The 22,158-nt window shown below is 36.9% G+C and overlaps 1 protein-coding gene across 1 annotated transcript in view; it reads right to left on the reverse strand.

Annotated features, from left to right (window-relative positions):
• Positions 1–4,358: 4,358 nt before the first annotated feature.
• The window catches only part of Trpa1 (transient receptor potential cation channel subfamily A member 1), a 43,578-nt gene continuing 25,778 nt past the window's right edge, over positions 4,359–22,158 (reverse strand). Inside the window, exons 17-27 of the mRNA XM_090338670.1 lie at positions 21,454–21,552; positions 20,318–20,388; positions 18,992–19,154; positions 17,872–17,961; positions 15,206–15,375; positions 12,597–12,726; positions 12,038–12,220; positions 8,493–8,561; positions 6,000–6,110; positions 5,774–5,871; positions 4,359–5,125 (exon numbers count right to left, since the gene is read on the reverse strand). Of these exons, the coding sequence (XP_090194796.1) occupies positions 4,915–5,125; positions 5,774–5,871; positions 6,000–6,110; positions 8,493–8,561; positions 12,038–12,220; positions 12,597–12,726; positions 15,206–15,375; positions 17,872–17,961; positions 18,992–19,154; positions 20,318–20,388; positions 21,454–21,552 (1,395 nt within the window). The 3' untranslated portion in view covers positions 4,359–4,914. The remainder of the gene's footprint in view (positions 5,126–5,773; positions 5,872–5,999; positions 6,111–8,492; positions 8,562–12,037; positions 12,221–12,596; positions 12,727–15,205; positions 15,376–17,871; positions 17,962–18,991; positions 19,155–20,317; positions 20,389–21,453; positions 21,553–22,158) is intronic.

Below are 22,158 nucleotides of genomic sequence, written 5' to 3' on the forward strand. Positions count from 1 at the left end.
AAGATCCAACACCCCTTTATGTTAAAACCTCTGGAGAAACTAGGAATCCATGGAACATTCCTCAATAAAATAAAGGCTATGTATGACAAACCTATAGGTAGCATTACACTTAACAGCAAAAAGCTAAAGCCATTCCTTCTAATATCAGGAATGAGACTAGGATGCCCACTCTTTCTACTCCTCTTTAACATAGTATTAGAATTCCTAGCCAGTGCAAGAAGGCAAGAAGCAAGCATAAAGGGGATCCAATTAGGAAAAGAAGAAGTAAAACTTTCCCTCTTTGCAGATGATATGATCATGTATTTCAAGAATCCTATAGACTCTACTCCCAAGCTCCTTGAGCTGATTCAAAACTTTGGAAGGGTAGCAGGCTATAAAATTAACCCTCAAAAATCAACTGCCTTCCTCTATGCCAACAGTGAGAGGAATGCGGCAACAATCAGGAAAGCAACTCCTTTCGCAATACCCTCAAAGAAAATAAAGTACCTAGGAATTACCTTAACTAAGAATGTAAAGGACCTTTTTGATGAAAACTTTAAAACCCTGAAAAAGGAAATTAAAGCAGAACTGAGGAAATGGAAAAACCTCCCATGCTCCTGGATTGGAAGAATCAATATCGTGAAAATGACAATCTTGCCAAGGGCTATCTACAAATTCAACGCAATACCCATCAATATCCCAATGTCATTCTTTGAAGAAATAGAAGAGGCAATCCAAAATTTCATATGGAATAATAAAAGACCCCGTATAGCAAAAACACTTCTTCGCAGAAAGAACAGCGTAGGAGGAATTTCAGTAGACTCTATTACAGAGCTATAATTATCAAAACAGCTTGGTACTGGCACAAGAACAGGCCTGAAGACCAATGGAATAGAACTGAAGACCCAGATATTAAACCACAGACCTATGGCCACCTAATCTTTGACAAGGGAGCCAAAAAAAATAGAATCGAAAAAGATAGCCTCTTCAACAAGTGGTGCTGGCAGAACTGGTTAAGCACATGCAGAAAACTAAAGTTGGATCCTTCTTTGTCACCCTGTACTAGAATTAACTCCAAATGGATCAAAGACCTGGAGGTAAAAGCTGACACTCTGAAAACTTTACAGGAAGGAATAGGAGATACACTAGGCCTCCTTGGCCCAGGTCGAAACTTTCTTAATAAGGACCAAGAATCACAACAAATCAGGGAAAGGCTGGATAAATGGGACTGCATTAAACTGCAGAGCTTTGGTATGGCAAAGGACATAGCTAGTAAACTAATTTGGAAGCCTATAGAGTGGGAAAAGATCTTCACCAACCGTACAACAGACAAAGGCCTCATATCTAAAATATATCAACAGCTCAAAAAATTGAATCAATCCAAAACTAACCTCCAAAGTAACAACCATCCCATTAAAAGATGGGCCAAAGACTTAAAGAGAGTCTTCTCTGAAGAAGAAACAAAAATGGCCTATAGACATATGAACAAATGCTCAACATCTCTGGTCATAAAAGAAATGCCAATCAAAACAACTCTAAGATTCCACCTCACTCCCCTTAGAATGGCCAGGATCAAGAAAACTAATAACAACAGATGCTGGAGGGGATGTGGTCAGGAGGGATCACTACTACACTGTTGATGGGAGTGCAAACTCATTCAACCACTATGGAGAGCAGTGTGGCAGTGCCTCAAAAGGCTAAACATAGAGCTCCCCTATGACCCAGCAATTCCACTACTTGGCATTTACCCAATCATCCAGAAACAAGGACATACTAAATCCACCAGCACAACAATGTTCATTGCAGCACTATTTACCATAGCAAAAATATGGAACCAACCTAGATGTCCCTTAGTTGATGAGTGGATCAACAAGATGTGGTATTTATACACAATGGAATTCTATGCTGCTGTCAGAAAAAACGACATCAACCCATTTGTTAAGAAATGCAAAGACTTAGAAAAGATCATATTAAGTGAAGTAAGCCAGGCTCAAAGGAACTTAGGCTCAATGGTTTCCCTCATTTGTCATAATCAGTAGAAATTTTGGGCTCTCCTAGCCGAGATTTGCAATAGAGCAAAACCTTGATACAAAAGGCCATATAGTAGGACGCTAAATGAAAGGATCTCCAGGATATAGAAACATAAACCATATAATGAATGATTGTTGTTCTTAAGGTACTATGTTATCTCTCATCTCTTTTGCTGTCACTTGGTTATCTCATATTGTTACAGTATCTCACTTTGTTACCTGATATATCGGATATATTTGTATTTGGTTATTTGAAATTGGATAGGGAATGGGGGAAAACAAGGTGAGGAGTGGGGTGGGGGGAGGGAAATGGGGACCAAGGCATGTGAAAGGGTATCAATGTATGGGAATTAATGCACTATCTATCTGGCAAATATCATGTAACCCCTTCCATTAATTACAATAAAAATATATGAAAAAAATAAAATGTTAAAAAAGCTTCCAAAGTAAGTTTTGACTTAATATATGCATTTAGTCTTGAAAAATAATTTGCAATTTAGCATCTTAAAAAGAAACTACTTAGTAATTCTACTAACCAGCTTTATCAAGAATGAATCTGATTAGCTGCCAAAGCATCTCTGATTCTGACCCTATTTTTCAGAATGAACGAAATACTGTGCACTTGAAGATGTATATATGCAATCCATTATCAAAATGTCTTTCAATTATTCTACAAAGATTTTAAAGGTAAGAAGATTGGAAGAGAGTTTAATAAAAAGGCTATTAAAATACCTCCACTGGTAATATGTATGTTTACTGTAATAGTAATATAAGATGTATTTGTTTAGAAAGTTAGTTATTCACTTGTGGATCTCATCTGAATTTATGACATTATGTTTGTATTCCTAAACTTATGAAAGCCATTGGAATATATAGTATGCCATAAAACTATTGCTACAAGACATGTTCTCTGTCCTCAAAAGTCCATTTTCTTTACACAAATTGCACTGAATTTCACCCTGTATTTTATCAATCCTGGAATCTGCAACACAAATAAAGTATCCTACTTAAAAAAAATAATGTGTGTGATATTGTTGGTGAGAGTGCAAAGTTGTTCAACCAGTATGGAAAGCAGTATGCCATTTCCTCAAAAGACTAAACATAGAGCTCCCCTATGACCCAGCAATTCCACTACTAGGCATTTACCCAATCATCCAGAAATGAGGACATACTAAATCCACTAGCACAACAATGTTCATTGCAGAACTATTTACCATAGGAAAGATATGGAACCAACCTAGATGTCCCTCAGTTGATGAGTGGATCAACAAGATGTGGTATTTGTATACAATGGAATTCTATGCTGCTGTCAGAAAGAATGACATTGTCCCATTTGTTAGGAAATGGAAAGACTTAGAAAAAAATCATATTAAGTGAAGTAAGCCAGACTCAAAGGTACTTAGGCTCAATGGTTTCCCTCATTTGTCATAATCAGTGGAATCCTTGGGCTCTCATAGCAGAGATTTGCAATAGAGCAAAACCTACATACATAAGGCCATATAGTATGACACTAAATGAAAGGACCTCTAGGATATAGAAACAAAATCCATATAATGAATGATTGTTGTTCTTAATGTACTATGTTATCTCTCATCTGTTTTGCTGTCCCTTGGTTATCTCATATTGTTACAGTATCTCACTTTGTTACCTGATATATTGGATATATTTGTATTTGGTCATTTGAAATTGGATAGGGAATGGGGAAAAACAAGATGAGGGGTGGGGATTTTGGGGGAGGGAAATGAGGACCAAGACATGAGAAAGAGTATCAATGTATGTGAATTAATGCACCTTCTATCTGGCGAATATAATGTAACCCTTCTATTAATTACAATAAAAATATATGAAAAATAAGAATGTGTGTGATAGCAGGAAGGTAGTGTTCACAACGATGCCCATCTTTAAACCAAGTCAGTCCAGTGTGTGATGGGTGTATGTAATGAAATAATTAGCAGCTATTGGGCATCTGAACAGCTGGTATTTGTTTATTTTATAAACATAATGGCCAGGGGTAAAGAATAAGTAATATATTAAAAGCATTCACAATGATACTTTTCACATGTAACACAAGGACCTAAACTATAGTCAAAAACATAATTGTGGAGGGGGTGTCTCCTGGGATATGACGAAGTGGACATGAGACTTGGGATACAGGGAAACACTAAAACAAGAGAAGGACTTTGAATAGATAAACGATGGGCTCTGTAATTCATTCATACTTCAGATATTAAAAATATATAAATGTGATAGAGGGGATCTTACAAATATCAAAATAAAAACCAAATGCAATAAAAGATACCATAAGCACAGAAAATGACTAAAATTAACATTTATTATGATCACTAGCAAACAAAAAGTACAGAGGAGAGGTATGTTATTTATATTGACATTCATTAATATCATAAGGCTTATTAATTGGGACTTCAGCTGTATGGTTCCTGGTGATATGCATATGCTAAAACCAGCAGGAAGGGTGGATCTATTTATCCTAGAAAGAACAAACAGAATACACAAGGTACCTTCAAGATCTTCTAAAAGTATTTCATGTAGTAGACTTGAATCTAGTATTTGGGTCTATTATCTAGGGCAGCTGATATTATATAATTATTAGCGAACAGGAATTCAATGTTGATATTTGTGTATTCAAGGAAGTTTGCTTTCTATTCAAATAATGAAAAAGCATTCCATTAAGATGCAGCTTAAACTATCAGCAAGGATATTCCTAATGCATTGTGATTGGCCTAACATGTGAATGGAGACACAGCTTGTTTTGGTACAGAACAGGAGTCCTCACTTCCTACACAATGACATCAACCAGATTTCTGCCTCTTCTTCCCTCTTTCTATATAGAAATGAGATACAACTGTTGCCCCTCAAAGAGCCCCACTGAAGGGCGTCAGGGTGACTAGTGCTTAGGAGTGTGTGTTTTTGTCTTCACTGCTCTCAACACGAAATTCCATTTGCTATTCATTTGTTCCAGGCGCTCCTTTTTGAACCTGTCTTGAAAAGAACAGTGGTTATCTTCATCCTCTGTTTCAGAAATGATTTCCATCTTTTGAATGATGAGTTTGATGAGCTCGTGCTGCTTTTCCAAGAGAGAGGTAAGGTCCTTCAGCCTAAAAGAAAGTACATAATTTGTGAATCCATTTCCAGTTCTTCTGTTTTGCCCTACTGAGGTAGAAAGGTATAGATACTAGAATTGGTTCGTATAGGATAACTGTTCAGGTCATTCCCTCTTGCTAGTCATAAAGCTTTCAAGGGAGATAACTTTAAATGACACAATTTGTGGCCACATTCATTGTTGTTGTTTCTAGTTACAGATGAGAAACTGTTGCATAAAAAGGTTAAATGCTTTAGGCAGAGTTATAAAGAGTGAGAAGTGGACTTAAAAGTGGGTAAATAACACTGGAAGTCCTCCTGATTTTTATTTATTTTTTATTTTTTACTTTTATATTATTTTACCCTCCTGATTTGCTGTATAAAATCATAACACTCATGAAGAACGTGGTTTAAAATAATGCTCCAGCCTTAAGAAAATTAGCATTTAGATTTTTCACTCACTCTGGAAGGCAAGCTAATTGATTAATAGACATATTTGGGGCTGGAAAATTTGTCTTGTGATTCTGAGTAAACTAGCTATACTAGACAATAAAGCTGGATTTAATATGGGAATTAGATATCAACATATAATGTAAGGATAGACCATGCATTGTTATTTAAAAGTTTAAAATTTTTCAAATAATGATAGAGGAAAAAATACATACCGGTATTTCTGTTTTAATATTTCCATTTCTAAACATGTATCTGTGTTTGGTATTTCTTGTTTTGTTTCTTGGTTACCAAAAAAATAATTAAATAGACGCTGTAGAATAAAACATAGTAGTTACTCAAATTGAATTCAGCTCAGGGACATATTTTCTGGGTGTGTGCTGAAATGGAGCTACTACACAAACATGCATGAGTCCAGGAAGGATTTGTAAATGTACTTACTAGTATCTTCCCATGTCTAGGTCTATTGGGATACACAATGGTAGACTTCTGATCCACTTTGCGTAAAAACCACACTGGCAGCTTTTTCTCTAAGCTGGTATGAAGTTCCACCTACAGGGTATTTTGGATTAGTGAGTAGAGTCATTAGTTCATACACAGAAAGCTTACACTGTACAGAGGCATCATCTATATGGAATAATGAAAGAGATTTGTATCCTGCTGTGTACAAAGCAGCTGGGAAGGCAAAGCTTCTCCTGCCCCTGGCTTCCTCACCTTTGCCCACCTGTCATCAGGACAACCTGCAGGCAGTGGGTAGGAGTAGATGGTTACAGAGCTCAGTCTAAGTCAGCAGGTATTTATTGCTTAGGCACTGTGACCAACATTGGAAATATAAAGATGAAGCGTCTACTCTGGGAAGCACAGTGGTATGAAAGTATAATGGTATGAATCACACCCAATATAGGAAGGGAAGGAGGGAGAAATGAGGGGATTATAAAGGTAGAAAAAAAATTAGAACAGGGCTAAAAGTATTTTGTGAAGCTGTAGCTATTATGTAACCATATTTGCTTTCTAGCTTTAAACCATATGCCTTTAAATATCTGAGCATTTAATTGACATATAATAATAAAATATCAGATGTAATAACTCCCCATACTACAGGACTTACATTATGACACCCACTACCCTACCCCCTTTCCACCCCCAACAAGAAATATTCTATCTTTTTATCCATGATGGGTTTGAACTCAGGGCCTAGGTACTATCCCTGAGCTTTTGCTCAATGCTTATTACTGTACCACTTTGAGGACATATCTCTACTTCTTGTTTTTAGGTGTTTAATTAGAGATAAGAGTCTCACAGACTTTCCTGCCTGTTTTGGATTTGAACTTCTTCAATCCACAGATCTCAGCCCCCTCAATAGCTAGGATTACAGGCATGAGCCACCGGCAGCTGGCTTCTCTTACTTATTTATTTTTGCCATTACTAGAGCTTGAAATCAGGGCCTCTCACTCACTTGGCTTGCTTACTTGTAGCTGGTGCTCTACCACATAAATGAAACCTCTGATTTTTTTTATTTTTTGCTGGATAATTGGAGATGGAATACTGCTGGGCTGGTTACCATAATCTTCTGTCTCTGAATAACTGATACTATAGTCTTGAGTTAACAGATTCTCTATTATTTTTACTTATTTTACTATATTATTTATTAGCTTTACTGTACTATATATTTGTTTCAGTTTTAAGAATTCTTTTCTAATTCTTTTTTATACCAATTAAGGATTTTATTTCATTTTCCATAGTATTTTTCTGAGTTTATTTTTTAACCAGTTAATCTTCAGAGTATTAGTTTTCCCTTGTTACTCATTTATATAGGGGACATATGTGTTTTGGTTTTTGGCTTTTTTGGTTTTGGTTTTGGTTTTGATTTGGCTTTGAACTGAGCTCCTCCTTGCACTCTTGCTTAGGCAAACATTCCACCACTTGACTCACATCCACAATTCTTTCGGCTTTATTTTTCATATAGGCTTTTACGTTTTTGTCCAGGCTGTCCTGGAACCACAACCATCTTGCCTTTTCTACCTAAAAAGTAGCTGAGACGACAGATATTGATTACCATGCCTACCGCCACATGCTATTATTTACTTAAAGTCTTGAAAAACCATTTATTTAAGCCCAGTGTTAGCCAACAAGACACTATGTGAGTTACTCTTGCTACAGTATGACTAGATTCAGTAATCAAAAAATGATCACATTATTAGAAAAATGAGATAAATGCCATCAATACACTTAAAACATCATTGTAAAATATGCTGTGAGGTCTCCTGTAATTTCAAGAAAACAAATCAGGAGCCCCTTTTGAACATCTGGGATAAAATAAACATTATAATTTATAATTCACAGGGCTGAAGCATGAGGATTGGAGGTTCAGAGTTGGCTGGGGATATTTAGTGAGATTCAACCTCAAAGCCAAACAGACACAAAATAATTCACACCAGTGGTGATATTCTTTGTACAGCAGCTAGTTACATAGCTGGCCATAAAAAAGAGACTCAAGAAATTTCATCCTTGCCCTTTAGAGAGTGTTGCTAGATACTTTTCATCATTTTTGAGTAGTTGATCATAGCAAGTATACTGGAAAACACACAACCAGACACAGGCTGGTAGTCTTTACTACTGAGAAAATACTTCTATTAAATCATTGTGTTCTCAGGAAACAAGTGATTCTTATATGCAAGTAATTACGAGAGTAGTAAATAGGGAGTTTTTGCTGCTTTTTCACTTTTTTCTTTTTGCTGATTCTGGGGTTTGAACTCAGGGCCTGAGCACTATTTTGGGCTTTCTCAAGGCTAGAGCTTTACCACTTGAGCCATAGACCACTTTCTGCTTTTTCTATATATATGGTACCAGGGAATCAGACCTGGGTCTTTGTGCATGCTAAGCAAGCACTCTATTACTAGGGCAAAGTGAGTTTTAAATCCGTAGAATGCTCACCTGCATAGCAATCCTCTTTAAAGACGCATGCTTCTGGACCTCAGCAATGTCACCAACTGCCAAGCCAATCTGGAGGATGACAGGAGAAATTTAGCATGACTCTGCTCCATGTGTACTTATGTGGTATCTTACTCTATTCAGGCTTCAATATTAAAATACCTTAAGTGAAGTAATTAATAAACAGCACACAGTTATTCTTCACAATTCTGAGAGCTGGAGAAGTCTTGCATGAATCTATCAACAGATTCATTTGGGTGTAAACCCTTTCAACATGGCTTTCTATGTATTCTCACATATTTTAGGGCAAGAAAGGGAATGACAAGCATCAGAACACTTTTTTCTTTAATACAGGCACTAATCTTATTCATGGTAGCTCTTCATTCATGGTTGTTCTCATCAACCACAGGTATCATGTTATAATACTACCACCTCATTCACGTAAATTGTGGAGCACCATTCCCAGTTCAAACCACACCATTCAGACCACAGCATGGTCTTTCTGGCCAAAACACAAGCAGCAGCCTGTGAGCTCTTCATAGGGGCTCCATAAAACTTTGAGAATGCATCGTGCAGAGAAGCAAATTGTCTTTTAAATCTTTGCTGCATGATGGCTGCATAAATGGTCCAATAATGTTAACTGTGACCCTTGAAATCTTAAGACAGTCAGTTGAATCTGCAGCTTATCATTTCAAAAAGGCAGGGACACAAAGTGAAATCAAATAGGATTGGGATATATCCATGCAACATGGTTGGAAACTCTAGGAGTTTAGCAATTAAGATTCATAAAACTGACTCCACAACATAAAAATTTTAAAACATTAAGCGGAGGGAATAAATGAGTATTTATTTCACATATGTTTGGCAGGAAAATGTACTGTGTGGGTAGGACTTTGACTAGAAACCTCTAAAAATATACAACTATCCAGGCTCATACCAGTAATCCTAGCTACTCAGGAGGCTGAGATCTGAGGATTGATCAATCCATTTAGATTCAAAGCCACTGAAGCAGGAAGTCCATAAGCTGTTCTCTCCAATACACCATCAAAAAATCTCAAAATAAAACTGGGTTCAAGTGGTAAAACGCTATCCCTAAGCAAAATGGAGCTCAGAAATAGTGCCCAGGACATAAATCCAACCCCCAGGACCAGGAAACATGCATGCGTGCGCGCGCGCGCACACACACACACACACACACACACACACACACACACACACACACACACACACGGAGCTAGATAGAATCAGGTGACATGAAACTATTATCTCAGGTTTACTCCAACATTCGCTCTTTCAGCTATTTTTAGACACCTATCCCTGTCTTTACTAAGATCGTCTTTTATATGCTATACCTGAAAGGGGGAGCTCAGGTTCTTTAGTTCCCTGGAGCCCTGAGTTCAAGAATCTCCAGGAAAGAAAGACTATGTTTCTGCAGGTTACCACTGTAGGCCTAGGGCTTAAAATTGGATAGGAATGGTGAATAAATGAGCACATGGTGAATAAGTGAGCACTAGAAAAATATATTCCAGGGATTTCAAGCTACCAGTAAGAAACATATGTGCTTAGCAAATTGATTTTATTTGGCAGGGCTAGAGCTTTTGTTCTTCAATTTGAAGGCTTTTAGATGAGGTTATATCTCCAAGTTCCAAAACTCCTATTAAAACCAGTCATGTCCTATCTGCTGCTTCACGTTTATGAAGCTTGCTAGACTCTGAGTTTATAGTTTACCAAAGATTAATTATTACCAATTCCATAGTATTTAAGTTTCATTGGGTGCTAATCATGTGCCAGGCATTATTTGGTATGCTTTGTCTTAGCACATTGAATCTTCACAAAATTCTGGGACATACATTTTATCGTAATTATTTTCTGATTTGTGTTTTCAAAAATGTAATAACACAAAAGGCAGCTCATAATTAGGCTAGAGTAAGAAGGGTTGGCGCAGTGTTTAATAAAGTCTGCCCCACAGAGTTAGTGCTTGAGCTGATTATTGAAAGCTCAGAAAGACTTAACCTATGGTGGGAGGGTTTTATAGACCAAGAAAGAGACTGCAAAGTTCAAGCGGCACAAAGGGAAAGTGGCACCACCCCAGGGATAGTTGATATGACGTGAGTAATATCAAGATCCTAGGATGTCTCAGTGAAATGCTCATAGGTTGGATTGAGAATGTTGGAAGAGTTATAGAAAACTTCCCAACAAATCATTTCTAATAAAAGCCCAGAATCTCTTGAGTTATCTCTGCAATTAAAAAAAAGGTAGAGAAGGATTCCACAGAGAACTGCAGTGACTTAGATGAAGACAATGAGAAGTAGATATAAAAGAGAAGTGTGATAGAGAGAGGAGCAAGAGATATCTTCCACTGATCTGAATGAGATGACCAAAGGGGTAGCCCCTCAGCTTGAAATATAGAGATGTTCCATGGATGTTTGGTATGCAAATGCAAACCTGGAACTACTACAGAGCCAACTTGTCCTGTGAATAATTATCTCCTCCAAACTGAAACACTGGAAGCAAAGAATCTTTGTGTCATCTGTCTGTAGTTTCCCTAGTACCACCAAAATAGAACCATGGAGTTGTTTCACAGGAGAGAATTGAAATACTCAGGAGTCTGTACATGTGTTTCCTTTTTGGAAACACTGTCCAGCACCGACTCTCATAGAGTGAAGGGCAGAGAAAGGTTGTCTTTGGCTAGAGGTGATATTTGAATGTGAAGATGCGCTCTGAAAGAGGGTCTCTTCCTATTTGAATCTCTGTTCCAGGAGAAACACAAGAGGAACACAATGTTTTCTATTAAGCTCTGACAAATTGCCCACCCTCTCCCCACCCCCAGAGCAGCTCACACCTCCCCCTTCCTTGCCTTGCTCTTCTTGGCATGTATGGTAGGCTCCATACATGTGTGTGCTTATTACCTAATGTCCTGAGGAGCTTGTAACTATGTACAGATGAAGCCTTAGTAATTTTTCTTTGTTCACTGCTTTTTCCTAGAATTGTGCATTTAGTAGATTCTTGGAAATATTTGTCCAGTGAATACATCTTTGTACTCTCCAAACACCCCAGCCTCTGGATGTGTTTGGTATACCCTAGACACTAGACATATGAATGGATTTGTTGTAAGTGCTTTTCCATTACTATGGCTTGGGTGTCTCCCAAGATCCATATGTAACAAAATGGTCCCCAAGGGGGACAATATGGGATAGTATAGTTTTGGGAGGTCCTCAGTAATTGAATATGTTGTGGGATTACATCCATCCTCTTCCTTTCTGCTCTGGTTTGTGATATGATTGTTTGCTTTCTACTCGTGCTTCCCCTATGATACACCCACCACCTGCTGCCCTTACCAAAGCAGATACCAAGCTTCTGAACTTCCAGAACTAATAACTAAATAAAACTTTTGTCTTTGTAACTTAGTCACCTCAGATATTCTAGTTTAGTAACACAAAGCTAATACAACTAACCCTCCTGCCATAGGCTATTAAAAGGGTAAAGAGTAATCATCATAATGAAATGTTTCAAATGATCAACAGGCTATATAAGGACAAATTACTTACAAGTAAATTCATGAGGACAATTGGAACAAACATTGTGAAGGCAATAAGTTGTGCAAAGGACAGAACCGGATATGCCAGTTTTTTATTCAAAAATGGTTCCAGGAAGGCATCTCGGTAGTTAATGTCACCTAGCATCATGCTGAAAGTTTGAATTAAGGAAAGCAATGGCGAGCTGAAGGCATCCTGAAAAAAGATAGTAAGGTAAATGAGACACAAAATCCAGACAATCAAAAAGGTTGTTTTTTTTTGTGGAAACTAAAATAACAAAAAAATACATTATGAACACTTTCTAAAGTCATAAGTATGTAGCCACAAAACTACAGTCCTGAGAAATATTCCTAAACTCTTAACAAATTCATCAGAAAAATCCATGCACAGAGATCATGTTTTCTGACAATGAAAAAAGTCTAGCAAAACTATTTTTTCTGCAATAAAATTAATCTCAAAAAATAGTAATGAAATATTGTGATTGGTGTTTTCATAGGCCATTGAGGTTTAAACATATAATTTTTATGTTAAAATAATAACATCAACTGCATGCATTTGTAAACTCCCTCACCTGTAAATTCAGGAGAACATAAAAGCTGAGTCCAAAAGCCAAAAGAAGGAAGATAAAGACTCCTGTAGATCGCAACAAGGTTTTAAAAATTACCTCCAACATAACAATAAATATTCCACAATTTTCAAACCTAGAAAAAGTAAAAAAAATTCATTTTGGTGATCCCAGTTTCTTTCAGGGAAAATATTTATTTATAATGCAATAAATCAGGACATAGACCTCAAAGATGAGATTGTCAATGTGAATTATTTATTAAATTGTTTAAAGAGAGACATGCAAATTCAGGAATAATCAAGTCTTCAAGTTTTCAAGCAATTCATCAAACTGCTTTTTATCTCCTTCTGGTGGATGTTTGCCTGTCACCATTATACTTCTTGACTACTGGATATTTCTTTTACCAAAATAAGAGAAGAAAAAAACCCATAGGTTTTTTTTATGGAAGAATTTATTAACATTGATTTTTACATCATTTCAAATGACACATATAACAAACAAGTAGTCAAGAAGGGAATCTTTATATACAATCACTGGCACTTAGATTTTAGAATATAATTAAAATCAGGGTGAGGGTTTGTATGTCACAGATATATATTAATCTATGTAATAAAACGTTATATCTATAGAGTCATAGATTTTTATGTCTATGTAGTTGTGTTTATATTTCCAATCCATGTCCATAGCATTGGGTATGCAAATATTGAGTCCTCGCTCTTGTACAAAATTCCTAATAAAGCAATAAGATAGATAAACCATGTGACACACTAAGTACAGACTGATGAGACAAGCTCTGGTGTTTTAAGGATCCTATGTCAGCACACACTGGCCCTGCTACTTTTCTCCATTCTCATATCCATCCCCCCTACTTCTTACATGGTCAAATGTTTAGGTGAACTTGGTCACTTGCTTGTCCTGTTGTATTCTTCTGTTACCAAAGATAACTTCTTAAAAGAAAGCATTAGGGATTTTTTAAATCGCCACTACCCAATGTATACATGAATCAAACATCATACTCCACTGTGGAAGTAGATACACATATCATGTATGAACCTAAATGTGAATGCAAATATATTTTGAGAAATATAATGTAAAAGGAAGTTAGCTGAGCCTCAGAGATGGTGAATAACTACAGATAGCAATAGTAACCAAACAAAGAGAGTAGTGGTGCCTGAGTCTAGCTTGAGTCCTCTTTGCTTGTAGGACACTGCCCTTCTCACCTGGCCAAGTTCTCTCCATGGACCTGAGGTCCCCTCAGTATCACTGAGATCATGACAGCAATGGCCTCACATAGTAGAAAATGTGAGATTCCTGGAGAAACAAGACTCTGCCTAAGCTGCTGTAACTTGACTTCCTACCCAAGCTCTTCTACCCAACTCAGAGTTTCCACTTTTTCTTTCACACACTGAGTTGACTGCACTAACATATAGTGGAATGGAAGAGGAATGACCCTTTTTCCTTCTCTTGAATTAGATTCTTTGGGATCATTTTTTCCCTCTAATTTTTGTATCACTTTTAGCCATCATGAAGCCTGTCATTTGAGTGTTTCAATGAAGAATAAATGCTTATCAAATAACATAAGGTGAAGAAGGACTTTTATAATGTCACTGTCTTTTAAAATTATTTCATTTTTTGTTTATGTGGTACTGAGGAATTGAACCCAGGGCTTCATATATAGTAAGCAAGCACTCTGCCTCTAAGCCACATTACCAGCCTGATGTCACTGTCTTTTCTCTCTTTTTTTTTTTTTTGCCAGACATGGGGCTTGAACTCAGGGCCTGAGCACTGTCCTTGGGCTTTATCAAGGCTAGATCTTTACCACTTGAGCCACAGCAGCACTTCTTTTTTCTACATATGTGTTACCTAGGAAAGGAACCTGGGTCTTCGTGCATGCTAGGCAAGCACTGTACCACTAGGCCAAACTCTCGGCCCTGTTACTGTCTTTAATGCCCATTTTCAGTACAGAGTTGACTGGATGAGAGGCTTTCACCTAGAACTGAGAGAACATGGGGTAATGCCTACATATGTTTTGCTTTATGACATTTGGGATGGGCTTTATGCCCCTTCTTCTTTTGGGCAGAAGCCAGAAATGTTGGACATTTTACGATACACAAGACAGACAGACAGACAAGACACACACACACACACACACACACACACACACACACACACACACACACACAAATCAAAATGGGCCCAAATTTCAATAATGCCCAGGATAGGAGACCCTTTTCTACTCTTTGAAGTCCATACATCCTCATTTTGACCTAGAAGAATAGGAAATGAGCTTCACCATTTAAAAATTACTGGAAAAAAGACTGATCTAGTTAAAGATTCTTGTCAGGGCTGGGAGTTTGGCTTAGTGGTAGAGTGCTGTGTACCATGCAGAAAGGCGCAGGTTTAATTCCTTGATACCACATACACAGAAAATGCCAGAAGCAGTGCTATAGCTCAAGTGGTAAGGTTCTAGACTTGAGAAAACCCAAGGACAGTGCTCAGGCCCTGAGCTCAAGCCCAGGTCTAGCAAAATGAAAAAAGATTTTCATCAGTTCTAATAGTTTTTCCTTATTAAAATCCCTTAGAGAATGCCAAAACTCATTGAAGCTGGATTTTACCTCTGAAGATACATTAAGAAGTTCATCCAGTAGAAGAATATGGCGATTGCTCCACATTGCCATTGAACATGCCCTGGTATGTTCACAAACAAGGGCAGCACAAATATGATGCTTGTCGTGTAGATGATCCATTCCAGGCCATTGTTGTAGTCCAAAAAGTAGTTTCTTTTCTGGGATGGAAAGGAGTGAAGCATTACCCCTGGAGAGACTTGGTTTCTTAGGGATTGCTCCCTGCTGTGGAGGACCAGAGAGTCCCCACCTACCATCCTTGGCTGCGTGATGAGCATGGATGTGTACTGAGCAAAACACCAGTGGACCCCGGGCAAGGGAACTTCCAGGCCCAAGAAAATCTTACATATTTGTGAGCTTTCCCAGTGGAGACTATAACATGTCAAGCTACTGCAAGTTGGTTTAATATTTGTGAGATCTCTCCACTCATCTAGACACACACATATAGACCTTTCGGCATACAAATGAGCAAAATCTTCCTTGAATAAAGTTTGCACCCTGTGCTGAGACTAAATCAGAAAGGAAAATGAAGCATATCTAGGATATCTCCATCATGTACAGTACTTAACTATCATTAAGCAAATGTGGAGTGCAATCTGAACAATTGTATAGAACTTTCTAGTCAATTAAAGCTATGACCTGCAATTTTCACTTAGAAAACTGAAAAACTGGCATGACTAAATAATGTGCTTTATACCGTTCACTTTTCTTTATGACATTATGTGAGCATATAGACATCTTCAAGGCAGCATTTTGATGATAGTAATACTTAGCATTTTCTTACTAATATACATGCCGTTTCGTATTTTTCAATACATTGTCATGGAGAATTAGGTGCAGTATTGTCGGAATAACTTATAAAAATAATCACAGTTATATATATATATATATATATATATATATATATGAACATGGGGTTTAAAAACTCCATATTAAGACAATTTTAAAACACAAAGCCTGGTGCAGTGGCTCATGCCTGTAATCCTAGCTACTCAGGAAGTTGAGATCTGAGGATCAAAGGTCGAAGTCAGCCAGGGCACACAAGGACCTGAGACTCTTATTTCCAATTAACCTCCAGAAAACGGGAAGTGGGGCTTGGCTCAAGCGGTAGCCTTGAGCTGAAGAGCACAGAGACAGAACCAAGGCCGAGTTGAAGCCCCATGAACCACTAAAAAGAAAAAAAGAAAAAAACACAAAGACATGGGCTGGGACTTTGGCCTAGTGATAGAGTACATTCCTAGAATGCACAAAGATCCAGTTTCATTCCTTGGTACCACATACATAGAAAAGCCGGAAATGGTGCTATGATTCAAGTCGTAGAGTACTAGCCTTGAGGAAAGCCCAAGGACAGTACTCAGCCCCTGAGTTCAAGTCCCAGGACTGTCACCAAAAAAAAAAAAAAAAAAAAAAAGAACCCAAATAACAACAAAAACAACAACAACAAAACCTACAAAGGCATTTGGAAAATTTATTTAATTCTTAGGTCTGGTCTGAATTTAGTTTGCCCTTAACATACATACTGGGTTTCAGTAGCTCGTGTCTGCAATCCTAGTTCTTCAGCAGGCAAAGATCAGGAGGATTGTAGTTCAAGGCAAACCATTTGGGTGATTCCATCTTAACTGAACAAGGAATGGTTGTGTACAACTGGCATCCCAGCCACATAGGAGGGAGAGGTCATGTAGATCATGGTTCTAAATCTGCCTCGGCAAAAACTTTTCAAGACCTAAGCTCAACAGAAAAGCTGGCTGACATGGTATACATTTATTATGCCCACAAATAAAACTGCTGCATAGAGCATCCTTGGAGTGGGGGGGAATCAAGCAACACACCAAAAAGCACTAACTCTCTCTCAGGAATAATTGAATCAAAAAGGGTTAGTGCTTGGCTGAAGCATTCTGCTTAGCAGTGTGAAGCCCTGAGGCCAAATGCTAAAAAAAAAAAATCAAAGGAAACAGAAGAAGATAAAAAAAAATTACTGCTATGAAGTTTCCAAGCCAGGCCTGGAGGCTCACACCTATAATACCAGGACTTGAAAGACTGGAATGTGGAGAAACAAATCACAAGCTCCAGTTAGTTCTAGCCTGGGCTACATAATAATCTCTGTGTTATATATTTGTTAAATTTTCTCAAATAGTATTATAGCTCACAATTTTATTTAAAAAATTTAACAGGAAATGATTCTAAGACAGTCTTTGAATCAACAAGAGTCTTGAGATAGATATATCTATTTAAATATTTATATTTAAGATGATAAAACGTTCTATTATGTTAGAAAAATATCTCAATATAGAAAGAACATATCCTACAGTCAGTCACAATAATAGTTTGTGGCCCAACAGAGCCACCTAGACCAACAAAGGTATAATATTGCTTTCAGAAATATGAAAATCATCAGTCTTACTTAAGAGATTATAACCTACTTAAACAGTCTTGCTGAAAATTGAGAACTAAAATGTAGGACTTCAGCAGTCTTTCAGAATTACTTAAGGGTTACAACTTTTACTTAAAATCATGTAACTTCTACAGTTAGAAAAGTTTTGTCTTGTTATTTGATTTATTATAACAAGACATTATTTTCAAATCATTATTGGTCAATTAATTTACATTCTGCATATTAAAATATTTGCAACTTGAGAGAAACAATACGCATTACATACCTGCTGGAAAATTTGAGTCACCTCTTTGCAATATCCAAATATACTTGACAAAAAAACTAAAATCATGCAGATTTTTATTGGATATGATTTCTGAAACAAAGAGTAGAAAATGGGTGGTTATAAGTACCAAAAACCCCAACATTGAATACTTCATAATTTCCTAGTATTAAATATTAATTTGTGTTTTGCTTCATTCTTATGGATTGTCAATATGTGAATTAGGCAATTAGAAAATTATTGCCATGCCCATACTCATCTTTGAATAGGGATAATATACTCATTTTACAATGTCTATTTAAAGAGCAGTTCAAATTTTTCCAATTGAACTTGAAAGGAATATTAATCTGAGTGATACAATTTTTACTTGTGATAAGGTGCACATAAATAAAAATTTACATTTTACATATATGTTTGCATTACAACACATGCAATTTTGTGGCATTAGCATATTGGCAGTGTTCTACTACTATCACCAATATCTAGCTCCATACTTTTCCTCTCCCCAAGCAGAAAATGTATTCCCACTGAATATGTCCTTGCATTTCCTGCCTTCTTCTGTCCCCAAACAATAAATCTGTGGAGTCTTACCTGTCAACATTGAAGCTAGTATCTTACACATTTCTTCTTTCTTTCCTTCTTCATTTCTTTCTTTGTCCCTTTCTTCCTATTTTCTTTTCCTTTAGTGCTGGTAGTGACTCATGGACTCAAGGCTTTGTGCTCTGGCTTAGTATTTTTTTTTTATCCCAAACTGTTTTTCTACCACTTGAACCATACCTCCACTTCTACCTTTTTGCTAAATAGTATGAGATAAGACTTTCCTACTTTCCTGCTTCACACTGAGATCCTCAGATCTCGGCCTCCTAAATAACTAAGATAATGGAAATGAGCTACCAGCACCAGACAACTTATTTCTTTTGAATTAGTGAAAACTTATATTGACCCATTTACTTATATTTCCATTGCTTCCATAAAATATTTGAGAAAATAATTAGTAGCATATACAAATTTTAAATTTAAATTTAAATTCTTGATATTTTAGATTGATTTGGGCCAGAGTGCCCCTGGCGGGGAATCAATTTGTATACTTTATTATTTTAAAAAGGTGAAGTTGGAGAAATACCGTAGTGTCCAAGATTTCCAAATGATCACTAGATTCACTGATGATTCCAGTGGAGTTGAAAGCCATTCCTGGCTTTATGTGTATGACAAGAAGGGTCATAGGTATGAGACCAAGACAGTAAGATCCTAGGTTCATCATGTGTGCTCTAAATCCGTAGGCACACCTACAGAAAACAAGCAAACCACAAGCACATTTAAAGACACCTGCAGAAAAAGTGACTATAAAACCTTTTAGAAATCTATATTCACCGAGCCAAAGATGTCTTCTGATTTATCCTTTTATTATCTTCCAGTCGTTGGAAAAGAGCTACCATTGAACAAAGCAATGCATAAATACAACGCATCTTGATCAACGTCACCTCTTTCAACCTTTTCACTCATCCTTCACAACCTGCTCCTTTCCTCCTTTTCTTGATTTTATAGGACACAGTTGGATATCTTGACTGCATTGTCTCTTTCTCTTCTTTCATCTCCCCTCTCCACTTGGCTCCACCCCACCATTTTAAAGTGTTTATTTTGTTGGACTTTGCCTTTCTAAGGTATTCAACTATTTGGTTCTCCCTTCAGTCTACTGTATTTCATACCATCTGACATGTGTACATGTGTATATGTGTCTGTATATATGTACACATATGTGTATGTATATAAACTAATATGTATATACACATGCATTAAACAGTGAGTAGATAAGAGATTGCTGGAAGGTGGATACTCTCAAAATACACTGTTTATTTTGATATACACAATGAAGTATATCTATGCTCATGGTATAATGAAACTCACTGAAAACTGTTCGATAATAGTGGTTTGTATATAATGTGGAAAGGGAGAGCTCTACAGGAGGTTAATTAGATGGAGTTAAAGCACTTAAAGTACATATTGTGAAATACCAGGGTGTGGCACCTTTATACAAATAACATGAACAAAAGAAACCAAATGATAGACTTGTAGAGCAGGCTCCCTTGGGGAATGGGCCTCAGTGAGAGTGAGGAGAGTGAATGGGGAGAGAGGAGGAGTGTGTACACAGTCAAAGCATTTTATATGCATGTAGGATAACAGAGTATGTTGTAATTGTTTTAAGAAGAGTAGAGAGGATGAGAGAACTTGAACGAGGAGGTGAACTTGATCAGAAGAGGAATTTTATGTCTAGATGTATCATTATAAAGCCCCCTCCTACAGTCAATAGATCCCAGTAAAATATTAAGTAAGACTCCCCCCCCAACAAAAAAAAAGAAAAAAAAGAAACAGTGGTTGAATTTTTAATGTCAAAATTTTCTTGGATGTATTGGGGACCTTAGTTAGAGAAGAAATACTCTCTAGAACCCACCATTTCATCAGTAGGTATTCTTTGCACACAGGGTGATTGAGAAGCTCAATGCGGTTATGTTGAACCATGACCTGGAAATGAAAGAAAAGCAACAGAAATACAATCAGACTCAACAATTGAGAAACAGCATTTTTTTCTGGGTTTGGTATTATAGCTATAGTATTTACTTATTTGTTTTATGAATTTCCTAAAAGTAATAACCACTCCAAAACTTCAAAAAATAAACCATAAGGTACAGAAAATCATTTTATATACGTACATTTGTATGATTCACTCTCTCTTTTCTTCTGAGTCTTGAGATAAGATCAATATTTAAATTTTACACTGAGTCACAACAGGAATAAACAATTACAAGAAGTAAACTAGGGCCATGTGTCCAGTCTTTCCTTGAAGAAATACAATTTTACCTAACTGAGTATTTTAAATAATGGAGTATAGATAAATAGCAGTTAAAATAATGTTTAGATTGTATTTTCATGAGCAGTATTAGAAGACCCAAGAATGTATTTTAAAATTACATTTTAATTATTCCAGGAACTGACACCAGCAATGTACTGATGGCCACCTATCTGAGTGATGCAGAATCTAGTTGTGATTCCTGCCCCAGGGGTGAAAGATGTCAAGAAAAAGAACCAAATCAACTACAGTAGATTTCCTGGCATTTACTTGTTACACCTCTCCTGGCATAGTAAAATGACCTTGGGAGAAAATGCTGAACGCCCTGTTTCTTCTAAAGAAACAGAAGCATGAGATGTTTTTGTACTGGTCTGAATTGTGTCTAAGCACTGACAGGAACAAGCACGCACCAGGAAAGACTCTGAGGGCAAAGTGGATCAGAAAAGCTTGGTAGGGCACCAAAGAAGCTTCATTATCACTGACAGACACTAGGCAGTGCTATAGAAACATGGCAGCTGCAGTATCACCTATGTACTGAGGAAAATATGGAACCTATAGGAAGTCCTGATTTATTTACTAAAAAATAAAGAGGCTGGCATGTCAAACAAGGTAACACTGAACTGTAAAATTAGAATTCTTTCCAGGTCCCTTTCATTTTCATTAAGAATGGACTGTTTCAAGAAGATTTTTTTTTAGAACCCAGGTGGAAAGTAGCCCAATAATAGAACCTCTATACTTACATTGAGTGTTGAGAGAGGCTCATATACGACTTCCTGTGTAGGTATTATTTTTTTTGTAAATTCAAGTGGACACTGAAGATACTTGAAATTATACTCAATCTGTGGAGGATACAAATTTAAATTGTTAGTCTAGTGAAAAACCCAAATTATTACCTTGTCTTCTTTTGTTTTTGCTTTTCTTTTTGCGCTAGGAAAAAGGGCCCTGTGCATGAAAAGCAAGTGCGCTATCACTCAACCACAGCCCCACCTCCCACAAGCACTTCTTATACAGGTCAGCTAAACCAGGAACAGACATAAGTAAGAGTGTAAAAAATGTGTAGATTATTCATTTTCATAAGGGTAATTAGAGAATTACCAGTATCTAGTGAAAAACTTCTTAAAAAGATCAAATATGCCAGGCTACAAATTCTGCTGAGAAATTAACTGGTCTAGACAAAGATGAGACATTTTAAGTAGACAGAGTAATTAAAAGATCATATATGGGGTGAAAGAAATAGTCTAGAAAGATTCTATGCTATTGCTTTATAACCCATAATCATAGAAAAAGAATTCTCCTGTGGCCTGGATACCATTTACATAAGTAATTTTAGTAAACACAACTCTGGTAGGGGGATAAAAAAAACAATCCATAACAAAAATCCATTGCTGTCTACTACTCTCAGCACTAAAATGGAGAGAACATTATTTGTTCAGTCCCAAAAGTGC

This window comes from Megascapheus bottae, chromosome 9, assembly GCF_031878675.1.
Source record: "Megascapheus bottae isolate mThoBot1 chromosome 9, mThoBot2.hap1, whole genome shotgun sequence".
Lineage (NCBI taxonomy): Eukaryota > Metazoa > Chordata > Mammalia > Rodentia > Geomyidae > Megascapheus > Megascapheus bottae.